The 23,515-nt window shown below is 39.2% G+C and overlaps 1 protein-coding gene across 1 annotated transcript in view; it reads left to right on the forward strand.

The window, feature by feature from the left end:
• LOC139740147 (uncharacterized) overlaps positions 1 to 20,372 on the forward strand; it is a gene marked incomplete at its 5' end in the record, with an annotated part of 32,488 nt that extends 12,116 nt beyond the window's left edge. The window contains 10 exons of the mRNA XM_071650735.1: positions 1,109 to 1,378; positions 2,698 to 2,757; positions 7,538 to 7,694; positions 10,123 to 10,223; positions 13,004 to 13,174; positions 14,372 to 14,430; positions 15,078 to 15,275; positions 16,515 to 16,627; positions 18,592 to 18,767; positions 19,647 to 20,372. Coding sequence (XP_071506836.1) covers positions 1,109 to 1,378; positions 2,698 to 2,757; positions 7,538 to 7,694; positions 10,123 to 10,223; positions 13,004 to 13,174; positions 14,372 to 14,430; positions 15,078 to 15,275; positions 16,515 to 16,627; positions 18,592 to 18,767; positions 19,647 to 19,859 — 1,518 coding nt within the window. The remainder of the gene's footprint in view (positions 1 to 1,108; positions 1,379 to 2,697; positions 2,758 to 7,537; positions 7,695 to 10,122; positions 10,224 to 13,003; positions 13,175 to 14,371; positions 14,431 to 15,077; positions 15,276 to 16,514; positions 16,628 to 18,591; positions 18,768 to 19,646) is intronic.
• Positions 20,373 to 23,515: the final 3,143 nt, after the last annotated feature.

The raw sequence follows: 23,515 nt of genomic DNA on the forward strand, positions 1-23,515 counted from the left end.
ACACAAAATCACAAAATTGTGCCCATTTTGGGGCGACATTCCGTTACAAAAATGGGCGTGGCTTCGCAAAAGTATGCACGGACGTTGAAAATTTGGTCTCAAAAGTTGCGCGAGACTTGAACAAACAAAGTCAAGAAGCCTTGCGACGAGGCCTTCTCGCATTACAGAATTATAGCGCGAAACGTCGAGGGGGCAGATTCCGCCCCCCCCCGCCGGCTCATTTAGGGTTAAAATTATATTTCATAACTCAATTCAAGTGGACTCCCCTAACTTATCTAAATATTGGAAAGAAGTCACCCGCTGTTGAAAAGTGTAAACTGAGAAAAGAGGCTCCAAAGTACGAGTGCATGGTCTGTTCATGCACTTAACCCGTTGAGGATGAGTCCCGAGTATACACGGGAAAGTGTCTATGGAATGTGCATGTTGTAGCAAAATCAAACCGTCCTCGACGGGTTAATCGGTACCACACAGTGCTAGCTGGTGATGAATGGGACAAAAATGGGATCTAAACCACAGGAGCAACAACAATGAAGGAATTCTCAGATTAAGCTGAATTTGACCATGCTCTGGTAACACATTCTGTCCATGATGCCAACTTTCATAGCAGGAGCATTATCCTTTCAAAAGTTATATTTGAAAGTGAACCGTGTGTATTAGGATTTTCAAACAATAAGGGGCTTCTTAAACATATCTAATCTCACTACTTAATACAAAAGAAGAGCAGGGGCGGATCCAGGGAGGACCGCAACCGGCGCACGCCCCCCTTTATTTTTTGTTGAAACAAAAGTAGTAAAAAAAAAAAAATGGGGGAGGGGTGCGTGCGCCCCCCTTTAATTTTGTAAACACGCCCCCTCTTTACGGAATTCCTGGATCTGCCCCTGAAGAGGGTTGTAGAAAAACTGCTGAAACACACTTTCCCGTTCATTTTATGATCCCAAACTTAGGAATAGTGTACATGTAAAAGAAGAACACCTCTTTCAGAAAATATGGAAAACTCAATATTGACTAGGTTGACCCGTTTCTCCCTTTTTGAGTCCTAATGTAAATTCATGTAAAAGTCATGACCTGCAGGTGAGTTTGACATGTCGCACAATTGTTTCCGCGGCAGATTGCGAGGAAAAAAGAGCTGTTTCTGCGGCTCTGCGAGTACGTCACCAAGGGCAACGCGGTGAAGATGGTAACGGACTGGTTCCGCGGGGGCGTGGAGCAGTATGAGCTGGACCTGCTGGGGGACCGGCCCCAGGGGCTGCTCCCCATCTTCCACCAGGAGCCCTTTACGCAGCGTGCAATGGACGAGATGACTAAGGAGGAGCAGCGAAATGCTGCCCTCACGTTTGCTGACAGCCTTCAGCTCTTCAGTCTTCGAGCCATGGCTATGGTGAGTGCTCTTTGTCACTCTAGACTTTTGATTTTTTTTTTTTTAATGACTGAGGTTTTTTTTTGACAAAGGAGGACAAGAAGACTATGAAAAACAAAGTTTTTGCTTCTGTCAAGTGCGTTTGTCACCTTCGCTGACAGTCTCCCAGTTCTTCAGCGTATGAACTATGCCCCTGATAAATGTGCACTTTGGTTCCAGACAGGAAAGTTATTGCTGATAAAGAAACAAGGTAACAGAAGCGAGTCAAGTGGTGATGGTGATGGTGATGATGGTGATGATGATGATGGTAGTGGTGGTGGAGGTGATGATGGTGATGACGGTGTCTGATGGTGATGGTGGTGGTTATATGGATAGTGAAGGTGTTGATGGTGTTGGTAGTGATGGTGGTGGTGAAGATGGTGATGGTGGTCATGATGGGGATGGTGATACATGTAGTCGTGGTAGTGTTGATTGTGATAGTGGTGATGATGATGATTGTGCTTGTGGTAGTGGTGATAGTTGTGATGGTGGTAGTGATGGTGATGGTAGTGGTGGTGGTTATGTCAAAAGTGCCGATGCTGATGGTGTTGGTGGTGATGGTGATAGTGATTATGGTGATTGTGATAGTGGTGGTGGTGGTGATGGTGATAGTGGTGGTAGTGTTGATAATAGTAATGATGATTGTGATGGTAGTAGGGGATGGTGGTGGTGGCAGTGATAGTGGTGCTGTGATGATGATGGTGGTGGTGGTGGTGGTAGTGGTAGTGATGGTAATGGTGCTGGTGGCTGCCGTGGCAGTGATGGTTGAAGGAATGGTGGTGAAGATGAGGGATTGTCTTTTTATCTAGTTTCATTTTGTTTTATTTTTATCTAATTCCTCGAATGATAAAGTTTGATGAATGCGCTCCTCCAGTCACATACAGTATCTTGGGGAATTTCTTTAAAATTTTTCTGTTTACTCATGGCACAGGAAAATCTAGCAGCTTATCGTTTCTAGTGAATGCACTCCTACTGATCTATCTCTCGTAGGGGTCAAAGGGCACTGACCCAGATTAACAGTTACGGAAATACTTAGCTTTGATTTCATTGATGTGTTGCTTCCCAATGGATTTCATTCAAAAATTAATAACGGTGCTGTACAGGTTGTCATACTAATAAAAGTCTGTGTAGTTTTTGGCTATGCAAACCCAAGTGGGTTGATCTGTACATCCTGTTGTGTCTTATTTATTTTTAGTTGTTCATAATTATCAAGTATTAAAAAATTCCGACAGGTTTAAACCTGCAACAGATTTCAAACGCAACAGGTATCTTCTATCTCAGTGTTATGTTTTTCATTTCAGATGTGTAATGTGGATACTGTTGGAACAGATTTAGTCGCCAAGGATCCAGATCTTTTAACAGTGAGTATGAGGTGTTATTTCTATTCTTCACGGGTGGTATTCTGAAATCCTTCCTAGGAAGAAATTTCTTCCTAAGTCAGGAATTTTACCTAAGTGGTATTCTGAAAATCTTCCTAAGTAGACTTAGGAAGAAACTTAGGAAGGGGGCGGGAATATGCAAATTTCTGACTTAGGAAGAAGTTGGTATTCTAGAATGCACTTAGGAAAGAATTTTTGGAAAATATTTAGGAAAGCTCCACCCCTGTCCTAAGTACGTTGTTAAGAATAGCAAACTGCAAGCATCGTGATAGGCGCGCTTGTCAGTCATTGCGCGCACATGTACCATGATGCGCGAAATGAGCGTGACAAAGGGGACATGCCGTGCACTCGTGTATTTGACCCTACGTCATAGTAATATGCGATTGTCGTTGGTTAGTTCCTTATGATACGGCATTTCGTATTGGCTTAGGAAAGGACGTGGGTGGGGATAAGGATGGCCTAATTTGCATTAAGAAGTGCCTAGGAAGAAATTTCAGAATACCAATTTTGTCTTTCCTAGGCACTTCCTAAGTTTCTGACTTAGGAAAAAACTTAGGAAGAAACTTAGGAAGAAACTTAGGAAGATTTTCAGAATACCACCCCACGTCTACATCGTCCACTCAGGAGCAGACAGAGTAAAACCTGCATATGGGCAATTCCATGGGAATGTGGTCATGGCACTAAAATTTCAACTTTATCATATTGCAAAAGAATTACTCATTATGTATTACCCATATATTGAAGTTAAAGAAACTCAAAGAATTATATCAATCGGTCAAATATTTCCCGAGAAACAGCTACAAATGTTGAAGACAATTTTTCTGTCATCCAAATTGCTAAAATGCATGCTTAACTTGATATAACTTTTTTTGATAGAAAAATTCTGCTAGCACTTCAATTAATTCATTTTAAAGAAGCAAATTGGTTCTACTTTAGTCTCCCATGAGGAAATTTTTATGCCACCTTCAAAAAATTCTAATCACCACATGAAAGTTCAGCCCTTGAGCCATGTAACGCGAGTTACCGAAACAAGAAAATATTTTTCATTCTGAAGGAAGCAGTGGAGGTAATTTGTTGGGAATCATAATTTTCTAAATTCATCACACCCTGATACTGTACACAGGATGTTGACTTGAATAAACACTGTTATCACATTAAAAAATGTCAATGAAAAGTGTAACGCGAGTTACCATGTAACGCGAGTTACCGGCATGTAACGCGAGTTACCAACTATAAACACAAGTTTCCCCCAACATAAGCAAATTTTAGCACTTAATTGAGCTAGATTGTGGTGAAAACAATCAAATGCAGTGCTATACACACTATGCTTGACTGAAACAAAGGAGGGTAGCCTAATAAACTGTGATTAGCATCAAGGCCACTGATCACATGCCACATTGAAGAGTCTAGCCTGGCTTTCACTGCATGTGTACATTTATCCAGCAGTGAATGAGACCATCAGATTTATCTTTTGAATTTCCTGCATCAGTATTACAGAATTTTTATTACAGAATGCTATAAAGCACAGGAAGTGTTGGTTCTAATCCTTGTTCGGTGGTTTACTGAAGATGACACCTGTCCGGAGATCAGGAGGTTGTGGGTTCGAATCCTGCTCAAGTATGTATGCCCATGATTTTTTTATCATGGCTACTAATAAAACACTGATCAATTCAGTGAGCTTATTAACGTTGATGTACGGCAATTTGTCAATCAGTTGCAATGAAAACATCTCAACGGAAGAATTTCATGAATTTGAATAATTACGCAGTACCCACTGCATGTTATAAGGATTAGAACCAGCACTACTTGCTGTCGGGCGAAAGCACGGTGGTCTAGTGGAGATGACACCTGGTCCGGTGATCAGGAGGTCGTAAGTTTGAATACTGCTTGAGTATGTACGCCCATGACTTTTTTATCATGGCTACTACTAAAACACTGATCAATTCAGTGCTTATTTACGTCGATGTAGGGTAATAAGCCAGTTCGTATACACTGTAGCTCATGTACACATTGGTACAAATGACCTTTCTTTTTTCTCAGTTGGTTCGGCACTTCACTTGTTTTCAAAGCAGCATAATGCATAAGCTTGCATGACATAACAATTTATGGAACTTCTGTTCAAAAAAAGAATGAACTTGCATTTAGATCAGGGGATCAGAACACTCCCATCAGTTTATAATTTAGCAGGCATCCATTTCATTGTTATGTATTAAATGCAGTAACAGCTTATTTCCGTTTATATTGCAAAATACCATTCTTGCTGTCAGGTGGATGTGCTGGCAAGCATCATTTAGATAAGGATCGCATGAATAATCATCGCATCACAGATGCTAAATGTCAGTGAATTTACAAACCAAAATGCCTGTTCGTACAAATGATCTTTTTTTGTTCATGCACAAAGTGGAATTACGAACTGGTCTTTTTGTCAATCAGCTGCAAAGAAATGTACTAGTTTTCACTCCTCACAAAGATAGGATTTGAATTTTTGAAAGATTGTAAGCTGTTTCGTAAACTTGTATATAGGGTTTGATACTTTTATGTTTTGTTTTAAAAAGACTTTCAACATTTTTCATCTTTACACTCTGAAACTTACGATGTAATAATACACCCATATCATCTAGTATATATTCAAACATATTCAAGGTCTCTATGAGGAGTGAAGCTCTTACTAGTCTTAAACACACTCTTCTATTGGGTTTATTAGTAAAATATTTGTTTAACATTTATTCGTTTTATTATCTACACATATAAGCATCTCTCAGATTATTCAACACAAGATTCAGTGCCATCAGAACAATTGTATGTCATCAATTTGTGTCACCCTGTGTTAGTGGACATAATGTAACGCGAGTTACCGTAACGCGAGTTACCGACATAAAGGCTCCTTACATTTTTCCAGGTCATTGTTACTCAACTTTGATATTGTTAATTTATGAGTCCTAACCCACTATCAATTCAAGGTAGGAAAACTTTTATCAAGATTGTCTAGTATGAGGAGACTTTCCAAAAAGAGGTCTTCATAGAATTGACCATGTCCTTTTTGTGTAACGCGAGTTACCGAAATTAAATGATTCAAGAATCCCAACATGTTTGTCCTTTATTTTTCTTTTTGGATTCATTTAGTTGGTGTATGTCTACTTAACCCATGATGAAAAAAGTAACTTGTAGATCCTACCAATTACAAAGATATTGGCACATTATCCCAAAAATGTACCCATTATTTGTAACGCGAGTTACCGTGGAATTGCCCATATAGTTGCCACATGTACGTACAGAAAAAAGAAAGAAGAAGAAAGAAATAGACTTTATAGAGGGATGACCGCTGTACACAGTCTGGGACGAATCAAATTTTGTCACGTTGTATCTGTAGAATACATTCCGTGCACATCTCCCAGACTGGCATAAATTCAATAAGGACACAAGATGGTAGGAATTGTCCTTTCTCAAGAACTATAAAGTTAGATTTTGTGGAAATCAAACCATTTGTTCAAAAACTGAAGTATATTGAAAGCATCAGTCACTTCAGTGTGCCACCATATACACTGTGGATAGGAATCTTCCAACAATTTGTATGAAAGCCAACTTATGAAAGATACACAGCTCTTTGGAAAAGGAGGAAGGAAGTGTTGATGTTTGTCTGCCTCTAACAGCTTAAAGGTACAGTTTACGTTTCGGAGCAGTGATTTAAAAAATGTTCGAGATATCACATTTGAGGCATGTGTGTAGGTCAGTTGTATCACAAAACATCCTACCATGTAAACATTTTGCAATAAAATCTAAAAATTTAAGGAGATATCACCATTTTTCTCAATAAATCATAACTGTATATAGTTGTGTCTTGAAACGTTTTATTATAACTATTCACTATTTGTATATTTAACAATGATTCAAATTGATTATACTGATTCAAATTTGTACATTGGTTGTTTCTATCCCTAACTCTCATTTTATAACTTCTTTGAAGCACTAAAAGCTTGGTTTTTCGTTTCATCTGCAAATGGCAAATTATGTCTTTAAATCCTATTAAACTAGGCAAGACTATTATTTATGCTAATTTATGCTAATTTATGCTAATTTATGCATAATACCTGCATCAAACCAGACCATTTGACATAAAACACTAAAGGGAAGCTCCAAAAAGGCATACTTTTGGTGTGCATACTCTTAACTTAAAAACCATGCTCCCAAGTGTTGCAATTTGATGTCAAAAGATGTAAGAAACTCGAAAGAAAAAAGAAACGTTGTGGCAATACCTTTTCGCGATGGCGACATAGTGCGCCAAATGTTGAGTGGGTCACCCAGGGACCCCCCCCCCCCCCCTTGCCTAGTTAGGGTTAAATTTGCCACTTAACCCCAACATGGGGTACAATTTCTGACTTGATTCAACGCTACCTCCGTTTCGTGTCAAAGTCGGGATTGTAGACGTGGCTCAACATTGATGTTGACGGTGGCCTCATGGCCTGGGGCCACCAAAGTGTGATGTTGGGCAACCAAACTTCCAGAAAGTCTATCTGTTGGTCGCCGTACAGGGCAGCTAACATTTGAAATTGATGCTCATATAATAACATGTATTTCCTTTCATTTCAAGCCACCAGAAATTTCAAAATTTGAAGATGTCAGGGACCAAAATTGGTCAAACCAGAGGGGAAAAAAAAGTTAGTGTCGAGCTCAGTTTTAGATACGTGCAGAATCTCAGGTGAAGATAATTGATGAGGACAGAAATATACTCACTGTCTATACTAATCTGTCCCTGGTGCTGAAGCCCTGTATCCGTTGGTTGAGTGCGCCGGTGAACAGCAAGAACGCTGGAGCCGCCGTTAAGGAGACCCTGCACATCGTGTCGGGATTATGCAGCAACGAAGCCATATGCCACCGGCTGGTGTCGTCCTATAACCTCATCGGACTGTTGGAGAAAGGAGGTGAGAGTGCTTTATGGAGCGTGTGCAGGAGACTGTATGTCTTCACAAATGGACGAAACCCTCTAGAAAGTGTTAAAAGGCTTCTGATTGCACGTCGTGCGAATGGCTTCAATCAGAGGCCTTGCTTTCTTGAGATACCTAAGACTCGTGAAGCACAAAAGTGAAAGTTTTTTTTGGAAGCAATTTTTCTTGAATCCTTAGAATTTTGAACTTGAACGTATTCAATGTGCATAGGAAAAAAGTTAGCTAACAAAGCGTGAAATCGCATGAATTTTACACGTTATGAAAGTCTTTACATTTCTAACATGATCCAGTTCAGTTCATGAAACACACACAAAAAAGCTTTGACATAAGTGAATAAAGGCATATCCCATCATACGCTGGGAGCACCATGTCGTAGAAAATACAATGTAGATGTGGTGAGGTTTTGCTGCATCCTATATAGTTTCATCAATTTTCAGGCAGTGTATATTGTCTTAATTTATTTCATTTTTTTAAAGTTATTGCAATTCCCAATATCAGATGATTGTCTATTGTGTCTAGTAGATAGCAGTGCGTTGAATGGTACATGCGTGCCAGTTGCTGTGCAATGTGCAAAATCTTGCTGTATCATGCAACTTGCATTTGTAAGCTGAAATTGAGATATCATTTGAATGCGTTGTCAGCATAGTTGTAGCTCAGTGAGAGTAGCAGTAAGAACTAGAGAAGCACTCTGAGAACGCAGACCTCTGCCATAGCAGCTAATTTCCACCAATAATCATTATGTTCTTCCAGAGATCAGTAATTTCCACTCATACATGTACGTATGGCATGCTAAAAATCATCCAAATTCCCAAATATCGAAGGCTTTTGTTACGTCATCAACCTTTAGCTGCACGGCGCGCCTCACAGTAGAGCACTCACTTTAGTGCGTGTATGAAAACCTCAAAAATACGCAGCTTGAACTCCCAAGGTAGGGTCAAGTTTATTGACCCTTCCTGCCAAAATATGGAAAATCCTTCATAAAATCCATAAAAGTTTCCAGATTATTGCCAAAATGTAATCATCTGTTCCATGTGTCATTCTCAACATTTCCTGCAAGTTTCATCCAAATCCGTCCGCAACTTTTTGAGTTAGTTTGCACACGGACAAACAAACAAACGCTAACAAAAACATAACCTCCTCCCGTGGCGGAGATAATTAGGATAAGCCCAGATGCATTACATTATGGACTGGATGATGCAATTAGCAGATTATGCTTATTCTGGAGCCATTAGAGTGTGGCTTATGTACAGGTTTGAAGATCAAGACCAATTTTCTTGTCAAAATCTTAACCTGTTCCTTATGGGAACCAAGTATCCCAGGTTCACAAAATGTAGACAAAAGTGTCGTTGATCAAAAGATAGAATTTCTTCTATCAATATCCGTTCTTTATCTGTATCAGAACTGTGTGTATTTTTGTCTATTACAGATTTACCAACTTGGTAGCACTTTTGTTTTGCTATAAAACTCATGAAGACATACATAAGCAGTCAAGGCTGAGCTCACTAGATTTTGACTTTCGCTGACCCCATTTGGGTGCCCTTATTACGTCCGCCAAGGGAGGAGGTTATGTTTTCGTTACTGTTGGTTTGTTTGTTTGTTCGTTCGTAAGTTATTTAGTTTGTTAGTTAGTTAGTTTGTCCGTGTGCAAAAAACTCAAAAAGTTACAAACGAGTAACTTTTGGTAATGATCCGTGAATTTTGGGGGAATTTATGAAGGATTTTTGATATTTTGGCAGGTAGGGTCAATGAACTTGGGAGTTCAGGCTGCGCGTATTTGAGGTCTGCCTGCGCGCACTAAAGTGCGTGCTCTAGTTTCTGCTGGGGCGAGGCGCGCCATGCAGCTGAGAGTTTATGACGTAACAAAGGCTTCTATGTCGGGAAATCGGGCGACTTTCAACACCGATGCTGTGTGTAGGTATGATATCTCTATGGAAGAACAAGATGAAATAAGCTGCACGCTTCTCAGAGTGCTTTTCTAGTTGTGTATAACATAAGAGTTTGTGAGCGCAGCGCTCGCTCTATTCATAACTCACATCCAATCAATATTCTGCATTGTTCGAAGGCACATGCTGTTGATCGTGGAATGGGGATAAATGTACTGCTTGACTGTTGTATTCACTCTTGTGGGATGGATTATGCAATGACTCAATATATAGAAATAATTGTAATCAGTTATAAAGCATCAACCATGATCTGGAATGCTCTGAGATTAAATGATTCTGTGGTATCTTTAGGGATAATTATTTCACCCTTTCTGCACTTTCACCACTACCCAACTGAAATCATGTTATCTCATCGTTATTAATTTCTTTTGCACGCAAAAAAAAAAAAGATTGGCAGTTTCTACTGTCATATGGAAGCAATGCTTTATCTTTAACTCTCTCCTCTTATTTCATCTCCACAGTATATTACTCATCTTTTGAGTTCGTGAAAGCATATTTTGTCGTCGCCACAAAAATTGCCTCTCATCCAGGAATGCTACGCAGTAAAATTGGTGCAGTGGAGGTGAGTGATGTCCAGGATGATCAATTTGCTCTTTACTATTATTTTTACACGGATCTTGACAAATTAATTACATGTACAGCGATAGCAAGGCAATGGGTGATATCAGGTGGTGCTAGTGCTGTTTCCCAAGCCGCTGCATCGAATCGAGCTCCAACACCAACGGTCAGATTAACGCAAGTGACACTGATCACAGTTATTGATCCCCAACACTATGTTTTGGCATCAAACCATCGCAAAGTCCGCAGGAATTGCGCAATGAAGAAAGTGATGCCGCATGGTTCAAATTAGATATTAAAAGATGTAGTCATGACTGCTTTCATAGTTTTAGACAGATAATGAGGAAGATAGATTAAAATGTCACAAATGTCATCCCTTTTCCAAAACACAACAATCTTAATTTTGCTCCCTATTATAGCCATGTCTGGAGTGTTTGTGTATGGTATGCGGGCATATACTTTGCACATACAATGCGCTTCTATTATGGACATGAATGTTGGTCCTGCACATTGACGCTGACACCAGCACCGAACTTGAAATGACAAAGATGATAATCCCTAGGAGCTAGTGTTGGCCAGTGGGGGAAAAAGCACTTGTTTGTTTGTTTGTTCATTTTCCATCTGAGAAGATGGCTGGATAGCCCATATTCAGCTATACGTTAAGCTGGTCGTCCATGGGGTCCAGTTGGATTTGAGGTGGGACCACTTCACCGGGTTAAATACCCTGCTCTTTACGATGAATGAATGAAGCGGGAACTTTTATGTGCATGAGTTGTTACTCTCTCATACACAGGACCTCCATTTTATGTCCTATCCGAGGGACAGAGTGTTTTGCCTCTTGCTAGAGGGGATGGTATGCTTACACACAACATTGCTTAGTCCAGACTTGGATTCGAACCCGGGCCGCGTGATCGTGAGGCAGACGCGCTACCGACTGAGCCAACTCACCGCCCTAATAACTAATATTGCCAACACAAACGATGGAGCTCTAACTAGTGGAAATACGTCATAATCATGAGGTCAACCCCCCAACGGCGACTGATTTCAAGTTCAGTTTTGTCGCCGGTGCTGTTTGTTTTAAGATAGCACTAGCATGAGCACCGAACTTGAAATCCCCCTGTGTTGCCGGCTGTCATCTCTCATTCCTTCATTGACCCTTTGAACCAGACCAGGCTCTTTTGGCTGTTCTGTGGCCAGGGGAGGGTTGAATCTCAACCGTCGATTGCGCACATGCCATGATGAAAATTGGCGCATATATTACGTGTGGTGTAATCTACCAAACTGTAGAAAAAGAAATTGATATTTTCATTATATTAATTAATTATGCTAATATATGCATAAAATCATACATTTTCCTCTAAGTCAAAAAAGAAAACTCCTACTTGTACAATCCTAATTATAAGTGATAACATTCTATGTAGCATTCCAAACAATGTACTAGAAAAAAAAATGAACATGAAAATCATCAGTTCTTTTCGAATAAGGTGAGAAAACTCCATTTGCATTGACTTCGTATGCAAAATCATGTCTTTGAGCCATTTTTGGTCTGACAAGCATGTACGTGTATGAAAGGTCGTTAGCTATGCAACAGTATGCCCGATTTTAATGAAAATGGTGCAACAGTATGCCCAATTTTATTGAAAATGGTGTCAAAAGATGTGCGAGACTTGAAAGTAAAAAGTCAGCGAGCAGCGAGGTCAAAAAAGTTCGCTCGGCGGAACAGGCGTGGAAAATCCTGGCCGTTTTGGGGTTTTAAAAACAAGAGATTAAAAATAACAACTGGAATTACCCGGCATACAATGTATGTCTTCAGCTTTGTATGACTTCGTTCTCGCTGTGTAAACAAAGAGAAAACAAGGACAAAAACGAGTAAGTGCTGATGCGTCTGCAGTAAACAGGCCCATTATATGAGCTGTAATCAGAGGCTGTGGTGAACAGTAGAAAGAGTGGCCTCCACTCGCAATTGTGTTTTGCCTTTTTCAGAGAGAGAATGTCATGCCTCTTCTTCATTTGTGACCGTGCATCACAAAACCCACGGAAAGTCGCACAGCCCAGTAATATGTGAGGACTAAAAAAGGATGAAATCGGTCAGCCTAGTCTTTAGTTTGTTTGTTTTTTGTTTTCTGAAAGTGCAATTCTTCCTTTAAAGGGATAGTACAGTATTGGTGGAGATGAAAATTGGGCTTTATCTTTTTTGCAAGATACCAAGAAAACACTTATGAAATAGTACAGAGCATATCATTTTAAGAGAAATTCAAAGTTTATTTGATGAAAATCGGGTTTGGAATAGCTGAAACATCCAAAAACAAAGTAAAACAAAAAGATCGTAATAAAATGTGGGTCCCACACTTTATTAAGATCACTCTGTTTTGGATATCTCAGTCATTTCACAATCAATTTTCATCAAATAAATGTTGAAATCCTCATGGAATTACATGCTCTTTCATATTTCATAAGAGGTTTCCCACTATCTCACCAAAAAATGATAAAAATCTGAAGTTAAGTCTCATCCAAAACTATACGATCCCTTTAAATCGTTTGTAAGTATGGGATCATGAATCAAAAAGGAAAATGTGTTTTTTGTAGTTTTTGTGGAGCACCATTTTGTTGTTATATCGTCAAATTACACATATCTTTGATGTCCCTTTTCATTTCTAAAAAACCCTTTACACCTTTACACACTCTTCTCTTTCAACTCTACGTGGGAGTAGCTAGTGATTAGCCTTCGTAAAATGCAGAGTGATGTATTTTTCTTTTTGTCTCATTTTTCTTTTTTGTCTCCAGAGCATAGCCAGGTCAGCGGCCATTCACATGTACTGTAACTCCCAGGATCTTCAACTTTTCGTCTTCGCCTATCTCACCCACATCGTTGAAACGGAGGGCGTGTACCACATGATCAAGTATTTCGGCCCTCACCATATCCACCACTACCCCATGTATTACTTCAATGATGTTGTGAGTAAAATGTGTACGCCGACTTTTCTGGCAGCGCCTCACTCTCTGTGTTCCGTGTTGTAAACCAGCTGTGTGTCACATTATTCCAAGGGTGCATTTGAGCGCTCTCCTAAAGCGAACTGAACCATACCGAACCCGCGCCAGAGGAGTGCTCAAATGCCCCTAAAGTGTATCATACCGAACTGAACCAAGCCGAAAGTGGACCACTTCACAATGTGCTCCAAAAGGGTACCAAAAGCCTACCAAATGTCTGCATGCGAAGGATACGCATATCATGATTAACATACGTCATAATGCAAAGGGTTCATTCTCTTTGTTCAGGACATCTGTAAGCATGTTAAACATGTCAGGTGAATGACCCTCTTGCTTCAAAATGCTTGTCCCCCTTTAAAAATAACTCATGAGGTATACTTTCTCCAAAAAAGCGCTCGAACGCTCCAAATATAGCACAGTGCAGTAAGGTTCGCTTTGGTTCGCTTTTGAGCGCTCGAATGCACCCTGAGAGAACAATTTATAAGTGCTTTGGAAAGCATTCTATTTTTTAAAGGCATGGTAATAGCATTGACAGCTGTATTGTATTCACCAGTCAATATATTTTATTTTTATATAACACCTGAAGAGATCCTTGTCTTGTGATTGGTTGTTTGACATTGATCATTTGGCCCATTTCACTATGACATCATCATCCATGCAATTGTGGCTCCACTTACCATGCTATTTTGGATCCATATGATTTGCTCCATTGCACGCTCGTTGATGATGAGAGCCCGGCACACTACGCGTAAATTAAAGCGCTTGCGTTTGCAGTGTATACATGCATGCGACAGCAGGCTACTAGCGTAAAGCGCTCAGTGAGCACTCTCGCAATCTCAGATTCTCTCTTGTTTCTAAATTAATAAAACATGAAATGATAAGGATCTCTTTTAGGCATTATATGAAACAAATTTTGTATGATGTTTTCATTCATGCAATGGACAGAATATTTCATTCGGTGGAAGATGAAATGTTTGATCCATTCAACTCGGCTGCGCCTTGTTGAATGGATCATTTCATCACGAAATATTCTGTCCATTGGACTCAAAAATATTTATTATTTGTTTACCAGTTAATATTACAATATGCTGACTCTGGTATACCTGAATACAGACTTGTGCAAATATACCTTGTAATCTAATTCTATTTTCTCCCTCTCCTCAGCACGATCTTGATATGGCAGTGACTGATCTGCTGAGGGGATATGAACACTATGCTAAAGGGTAAGTCCAGAAAGTAGTGTAACTCTCCTAAAATAGTGTTGCCAGTTTTGGGATCGGATATACAATGTAGCAATTAAAGGTATTGTTTACCGTTGGGAGCAGTGATTTAAAAAATGTTCCAGATGTCATATTTGATGCATATGTGAAGGTCAATTATGCTGATTTAAATTTTTATGTTAGATGTTTCTATCCCTAACTTAGTATTTAAGAAGTATTTTGAAGCACTAAATCTCGGTTCTTGTTTGATCTGCAAATGTTAAATGATGCCTTTAAGAGGCTTTGAAGGTTCCACAACTAAACGAGCTATTAGACGTGAACACCAAATGGTTCAAGTTAAAGAGATATTCTTTTTATTATTATTTGTCTTACCCAGATGAAACACTGACAGGGAAAAGTCAATATTATGATGAAAACATGCATCTCCAAACCACCAAAAAATGTGGCATTTTAGACTTTTCAGGTCAACTTTAAGGTCAAGAGTCAGCCAAGCAGCATGCATGCAAGATTTTTTCTTTCCTCACCATAATCTAAATGAGGGGGCGATGCATGTTATCTTGCCCTTGGACAGAGAGGAAAGGGAATGTATAATGGCTTTCCTGAAATGCAGCAAAACAAATCAAATTCTGTGGGTGTGCATCTCTCCGCAGAGCTTACGATCAGGCCACCGCCGCATTCCGCCATCGTCTTGCCACGAGTCCAAAGTTGAACCAGCAGAGAGCAGAGGTACTGAAGGAGGAGGGCAACACCTTCTTTAGGAAGCAGCTGTACGCTAAGGCCATCGAGAAGTACACCGATGCCATCGTAATCTGCCCGCCACTGGAGAAGAGAAAAGACAAAATGTTTTGGTATGTATGACATTGGAACTTTACACCAACACCTTCCGTATTCATAAATCTTGCCTTGAGTAACCGTGGGTGACTGTCATTACAAGAGGATTCATTTGTGACCCGCTATAACAAAAGGATCCTAAAGTCGCTGACGACCGAGCTGAGAAAATTGCCTTTGAAGTTGCATCATCAAAATTGGTCAAAACAATCGGATTTCTGTTCTTTGCACAAATTTGTAGTCTAATGTTTTGTCTATCATCTGCTGAAATTTCGAAGCGAAATAATCAAAGGAAAGGCAAGAAATCGGTGTTTTTCTGGGCCACGATTTTCCGACTTTCAATGTAAGAGAAACGTGTCCGAAGATTTGGATTTAGCGACGCAGCTAGACTCCGCCCCTAGGCACAAGGGAGTGATCGTATTGGTCAGTGCGTGGCATCCTGATTACTGATTGGTCATGCGTAGACCGCTGGCGCTAAGCTTGAATGAACATCGCGGTAGTCGCTAGGTGCATGCATTCTATTGTCAAGTGGTGAAAACTGTCTCGCCTCGCCTTGATCATGATAGCGTTGGAAGGAAAACTTTGAAGGTGTTTTTCTTGAAACTCTGATTTCCTCAACCTCTTGACATGCGCTAATAAGATCATCGATATCTCCGCAACCAAGTACTTTTATGAGTTGTGGTATATATGAAATTAAAGTAGAAGAGCAAGGGAATGATGTCATGCCATTTTCAGAAAATTGCCCTCCCCCGACTTTCGGATCCTTTTGTTGTAGCGGGTCACATTTTGTCACAGTCTCTCAAGCCACTGCAGATTAACCTCTGAAGACTAAACCCAGAGAATACTCGGTCAAGTGTCTGTCAGAAATGCATGTTTTAGCTAAATTAGCCCATCCTCAATGAGTTAAGTTGCACATAAGTATAACATCAATAGTATTAAGAGATCAGCTTTTGTGATTATTTGAATACAAGAGGCATGAATACTGCATTCAATAGTGTGCTATGAATATCCATAATTTATACAAATTTTGACATTTCCACCGACGTGTATTGCTTATGGATATACCACATACAGATATCTCTTAATCTTCACATACAATTTGTATTTCTGATGTCACACAACATTTGTCTGTGGAATTTCTCCACAGTTTCAAAAGATCTGTCAAAAGAAAAATATATTCACAATGCAAGTTTTTCTCCCCCCCCCCCACCCACTATAAAATTTGAATGACTCCAAATTCCTTTTAACAATCTCACTAGGTATGATTTACCTGTTACCCTCTACTCTAATCGAGCCCAATGTCACCTAATGCTTGAAAACCACGCGAAAGCAGTCATGGATTGTGACAAAGCAGCTGCCAGATGTATTGATGGTAAGTTTCATTTGTTACCCTGCATCACAAAACCAACAAAGTCACCAGATATGGACTTTTAAGTTGAGGGCAGATTCTAGAAGAGCAGACTCTAAGCTTTAAAATGATGTGTAACTCACTTCAAATGGACTCTCTTTAAGGGGATGGCTAGTAACTGATCAGTGGGAATCAGTGGGAATGCTTTGGGATGATTGTTCCAATCCTTGTGGGATTCATTTATAGAGTACATTTTATTTTTATATCTATTGTTGTGTGAAAATTATTTGCTTCAGAATGGTCTCATATTCAAGTAATGTGCAGTTTAATGTTTCGAGGTTGGCATGCTTGTACAGTGACGGGGGGATCGTTAACGGCCTGTTAACTGATTGCCCCGCTGTTTTTATTACTAAACGCAGAAGATTTTACCTAGTTATGCAGTGTTTGTTTGAGTATCAGTATTATTACAAATGTCATTATTTTTTGCCCTTTTCTTTTATACAGCACTGTTTAAACATTCAAATTAACAAGTTAGAATTTAATATTCTGTGAAAAAATGGACATGTTAGTATTTTACTAACTTTTCTGTGAATTGCAAAGGAAAGTAATTTCATTAAGCTCGAAAGTGCTTTTGATTATCTTACCGAGAACGGTGCTTGAGTGTTTATGATCAACCCAGTGGCCCGAATTCACGAAGGTGGTTTAAACTTAGACCATGGTACAAATTTAGACCATGGTCTAAAGTAAGCGTTAAATAGGCGTACCAATACATGCGAGCATCAATGCACGTTTTTTTACTGGTTGCCTATTAGCGTACGCAATGTGTCAATCATATCTACGCAGAAGAAATATACATAAACCATGGTTTAACCCTAACTAGGCCGGGGGGGGGGCCTCCGAGGCCCCCCCCCCCTCGATGTTCCGCGCGATGTATCGCTAACGCGAAAAGCTATCGCCGCAACGTTTCATTACTTTTTTCTTTCGAGTCTCCCGCATCTTTTGACACCAAATTTGCGATGCCCAGGCACGCGGTTCTGAAGTTGTGCATAAATATGTCCGTGCATGTCAGACCAAAAATTGCTCAAAAATGTGAATTCGTGTACAATTTCAATGCAAACTGTGCTTACAGGCAAATTTCATAAAAGTGTGATTATTTGGGGGTTTTATTGATTAAAATCAACTAATAACACATTTTCTTGATCAGAACAATGTCACGGACAAGTTTCATCGAAAAAACAATGAAAAACATAAAGTCGAAAAAACAATGAAAAACATAAAGTCGAAAAAACAACGAAATACATAAGAAATTAAACAATAAAATGCTTAAGAAATCTTTCCTGATGGCACAATTTTTTCTCTTATATTTGCTCAGGACACTAAAAAGAACATTTACACAAAAAATGTGCCCATTTTTAGCTTTATTTAGTGATTTATACCAAATTGTCTGATTTCCTGCATCATTATGCATAAATTAGCATAATTTAGCATAGATGATAATTTTTTTAAAATTTAACTTTGTGGTACTGTAGATTACATCATAGGCAATGTGTGTGCCAATTTTCGTCGCGATCGCGCGGTCGACGGCCGAGATCTGGAGGGGAGGCCTGGGAGGCCCCCCCGGCTCTATGATCTATCTGAATAGCCCGGCCTAGTTAGGGTGAAATTTAGACCACCTTCTCGAATTTGGGCCAATGTGTTCACATGTCTGATCTTGTATGCTTTTGACTGAATGTGAACTTTGAGGCCAGTTTAGTATAAACCCTTGATTTATTTTGATTGTTTTGCATGTCATACAGGCGTCTAAGCAGGTACGTATCATAGAAGTTCAGCGTAAGCTGGTATTGCTGTTTGCAGTACTCTGCATTTTAAGATAGGAGAAAAGAAAGAGCGAGAATGAAGAAAGAGACAGATTTCTTATTTTTCATGAAAATTGGGGAATTTTTGGTCATAACTTGCCTTTCCATCATGCCCATTTCTCCCTTCTGCAGTGTGTCATGCTGCTACGATCGGCCCCAACCGCAACAACATTTTATTACGAAAAGTTCTGTTCCGCAGAGCCAAAGCTCTCTTTACCCTACGTGACTACCACAGGGCGATATGCGACATTTCCCTCTGCGTTCGCGGAGAACCGACCAGCGACATTTTTGTACCCTTCAAAGACAAAGTGAGTAACCCTCTTGGGAAATGAGGAAAGTAGCCACCAATTTGAAGTTCTTCTACAAGAATTGATTGCTAGTAGCACCAGTGTAGAATTCGTTGGCTTAAGTGAGAGCACACCGTGGCCATATACATGTAGTTGCATGTGTTTGCATATGTACTGAAACAGTTTCCAATCTCAATGTCTCAAATCTCGAGAGAGAGAATGTCAGAGGTTATAATAAAAGAATTAGGAAAACATTTCAAGGACAACAAAGCAACAGAGTTCACATATTCTTCCTCTGCAACTCTCTCTGTTCTCGATTCGCCCATCTCCACAAGTGCTTCTTCAACTTCCAGCTCTTTGCTGCTCCTTGGTTGTCACTACAATGTATTTGCCTTCCCTTTGCCTTCCCTTTCCCTATGTCGTTTCCCTCCTCAACTCTCCTCCTTCTGGTCTCTTCTTCTGCCAAGCAACGGTCCCTGCAAGGGCTACATACACATGGCATTACTACAAACCTCTCTTCCCCATTTACTTCATGCAAACCTTCAAACAACACTGATATATTCTCAATTGTTGTGTAGTCACCTAGTATACTCTACATGAAGCTAATTTTTTACTACACAAACTGAATTAAGCTACAATCTGTATTACATGCGATGGTTTTCCATTTCAACTTGTAAAGTTATCAAAGCATAGTAAAAAGTGTTTTTTCAGAAACAAGTAATAGAATGTGCCCAGTTACCTTGAGCAAACTGTCATATCCCTGGTCAAAGTATTGTAACTTGAAATAAAAGAATGTGTGTTGGTGTTCGTAAACAAGCAGTGACGGTCAAACATAGTAAAACTCAAACTTCAAAAGTACATTTGTAACACATACTTTGCTCACACACTTCCTGCACACAGGTCATGATTCGGTTCCGCCAGAAGCACGGCACCGAGCCCGTCCCGTCCTGCGACCGGTGCGGCAAGGGGACGGGCAAAAAGCTGAAGCGCTGCTCCAACTGCACCGCCCTCTATTGCTCACGCGAGTGCCAGCTGGATGCATGGGAGAAGTTCCATAAGGTGAATTGCAAGGAGTTTATGTCATCGGAGCCGGAGAATGGAAGAAAGCGTTGATCCGCCATCGTCGCAGAATCCTGTCGAGAGCACCGACAGATTCGTATTTGTTTCTAGCTTTTTTTCTATTGACTAATTATTTCCTTTTTACTTGCCTTACAGCTTTGCAAAGGCCAAGCATTGAAAAGGGTTATCATTTTTTTTTTCGGCTTTATCGTAGTTATTTAGCTATAAAAAAAGAATGTGAGGGTTTCGACAAAGATGTTTGTAGCTAGGTGGCAGTGTTTTTCTTGCTCAGACTTTTATAGCCCTGTTGTATGCAGAGCAAGCTTACGGCACTTAGCCATGAAGCAAGAGGCTTGTCTAGATCTCACTCTCGTTTTTCATCTGAGGGATTTTCAGATGAATATTTTTCTTCGTGATTGCCTGTCAATGTTTTGATGGCATTTTTTGTGAGCTGATGGAATATGTATCTCTGTGAGACTGGATTTGTAATTTGCGTGGGTAATTTCAATGTTGTTAACTGTGAAGTCATTATGAGTTGAGAGATGTTAACCAGTGGTAGAATTATGCAAAGAATCAAGATTTTATGAAATGTAAAAACAACTCTGCATCAGATTGCATCTCTAAGTTGTGATTTTTTTTTTTTGATTTTTTTTTTTTTGCAAGTAGGGTGTGACTGTCGAATGAAGTTGGACTTACTTTAATGTTAATGTATGAGATGCTGACATGCCAACAGAAAGCCATTTAGCCATCGCATGTTCAGTGACCTGGGAAATAGGGGGAGGGGGACTGGGGGGAGGGAGGGAAATGGGGTGGGGGGGGGTCCAATCATGGATTCTCAGAAATGGCAAAATGTCTGAAGCTATTTTGTCTTCAGAATAAGTCTTATACAAAAATAAGACTTTCTTCTTCTTTTTTTCTTTCCAATTTCCAAGGGAAAAAACAAATTTCAAGAGAATTTTTCTGTTTTTCGTTTTATTTTACTTTTGTTACATTTTGTCTTGCCCTTGTTGGCACGTGTAGATCTGAGCCAAGGGTTTACCCCTCTCGAGCTCTCAGCAAATTTTCATATGTTGGAAAATGTGTGCATTTTTTCTTAACCAGCTTGAAACGTTTGGGTGGGTGTCGTACAGAGTGATTTACACTCACCTCTCGTCGTTCCAGTGTAGCTATTCCGATGTTAATTCATTCACAAATGTGAATTTCTCTTCTTCTTTGTTTTCAAGTTTTCCTGAATCTTGAATGAATGTACTCCTCATCGTTAAAGGGTAATTTTAGTTAATAAATGTCCAGTCTATTATATCTTAGGTTATGACATAATTGGTTGGACAAGTCCATGCCTTGTGATTGCTGTGACAAGTTCTATGTTATTATTTAGTTTGTTCATGTTTATTTTTTTTTTTTGTAGTTTCTATCATACACTTTTTTATAGTATTACCAAAACCATGATTTTCTTGTGATCTGCACGTCTTTGAGTGTATGCTGTTAATCATATCATCAGTGCAGATCATAAATACTGACTTGAAAGTTATCTTCACTCATTTCATCAAAATTATTATCCATGGCATTTTCAGACAATCAGCTAGTGTCCATTTCGGGTGATGTTCATCAATTGTCATTCATTACTCTGTCTGAAACTTCTTATTTATATCAGTCATTGTCATTTCACTCAATTTCAAAGTAACGTATGATTATGTGTAATATTTCGTGTTTCATGTTTCAAACTTTTGCATTACTGTATTTCTCGCTTAGGATATTTTTTATTTTAGTTTTTTATTATTGGTATTATCATTATTATTGTATGATCATTATTGTTATTATTATTACAATTATTGTTTTGTATTAGAAGGTTCTATACTATTTCGAGTGCTAGAAGTGTGAGAGAAGATCCTGTTATCAACTACGGACAGATAGTTTCAGATTTTGCATCCATAAAGTAGGTTTATTTCCTCTTTTATGATGGATGTTATTATTAGAAGTAGTAAGATAGAACTAGTAGGACAAATTTAATTGCTTTTAAAATTTTTACTTGAAATGTGTACATTGTTACAATTTAGTCCATTATGTTATTATTATGATTGCATGGTATTATTTTGTTATTCATTTTTGTGATTATTATTATCAGAAGTAGTATTCTACAATTATTGTTTTCACCTCTTTTTTTCTTTTCTTTCTGTCTTTTTTGGGGGGAATGATTCTTTTTACTATTTCATGAATGGATACAGAGGAAAAAAAGAAAATATGTAGAGAGCGGACTCTGAAATTTTGTGCAACTGTCTGTATCCAGACTGATGTGAGCACCAGTGATTATTGGAACAAAAGGAAAACTCTGCACCTTGGCTACCAGGATGGAGTGAACTGTTCCTGAATTGTTGGTACATTGCACTGCAATATTATTGGAGAACAAGCTTCGTCGTGGGCAGGATTCGGCTTCCATGATTTAAAGTGTGTTTTTAACATGCATGATCTTATTATGACCAGAAAATTTATATCCACACGAGGGCAGTGTAACTGTTGTGACTTCAAGATATTTGGATAAAATCTTACTGTAGGTCACCAGTGAAATCCTTCAGGTTAGGTTTTTTTTACTTTTGTGGTACCTGAAGTATAAGAAGAAATTTCTATTTTTCAGTCGCTTATAGTGGAAAGTGTTGATCGCATGTAGTGTAGCATGATTATTTCAATGCTGAAAAAAAAAATGGGTCATTTGAAGAAAGTGTGGATTCAAGATTAGATCCTCTGATAAGTCAGCTTTATAGAGGGTATTATGAGTTGAGGAGGGATATAACTGATGTGATTACTTGCCACAACACATACACAATAATGATGGCATTGCAAGGAATTGATTATGTTTAAGTTGGAATATACCAATCAGGGGCAGATGCATGAATTTAATAAGGGTGGGTGCCTTTACAAATTAAAGGGGTACGAATGCCCCCGTTTTGTTTTTTTCATTTATTTTGTTTTAACAGAAAGTAAATAGGGGTGCGTGCCCAGTGCGCCCCCATCTGGATCCTGCGCCATTGCCAATGTTCCCCGGTCCCGGGACTGCGATTGTAAATTGAAAATTTGCTGATTGCTCAAATGCTAGATCAGATCAGCTGACTCCTTCCATGTGATGAGGATGGAAGGGCAGTTAACATCTGGGGCAAATTTTGAGAAATCCATATATACCATGGATCTTCATCAAATGATTCAAAACTACAGTGAAATCTGGAAAGGCAAATTAGCATTGTATTGTGTGAAGGGGGGCGGGGAGGGGGTAAATTACTGCTGTTGTCTCACCCTTTAATTATCAGCAGGTAAATACTCTTTAAATTTGTACTGGAGAAATGAATAATGTTGCCAAATTCTTCACTAGCTCTGACTCTGATTTCTTGTACATATTGCCCATGGTTGAATCAATACTTCTTTTCTTCTTTTAATGTAAGGCATTGTAACATAAAAAAGGGGGAAGAAAATGTATTGTGTTCTTTATGTACTCATATAGTTGTGATGAATATAGAATGCCTTCACTTGGAACACAGGAAAATGACCCAGTAATTTACGATGGGTATAGTGTGGTTACTTGAGGTGGCAGATTCATTACCATTAGGCACTTTTCTGTAAGTGCAGGAAAATGCAAACCATGCCTTGCTCAAAGTGATCTGGCAATGAAGGGAGTAGAGATTAGAGAAATACTTCTTGGAATGTTTGAGGAAAATCGGAAAATT

The sequence above is a fragment of the Diadema antillarum genome, unplaced genomic scaffold, assembly GCF_040938485.1.
Source record: "Diadema antillarum isolate AM-2024a unplaced genomic scaffold, OU_Dant_1.0 seq00000838_RagTag, whole genome shotgun sequence".
Taxonomy (NCBI): Eukaryota; Metazoa; Echinodermata; class Echinoidea; order Diadematoida; family Diadematidae; genus Diadema; species Diadema antillarum.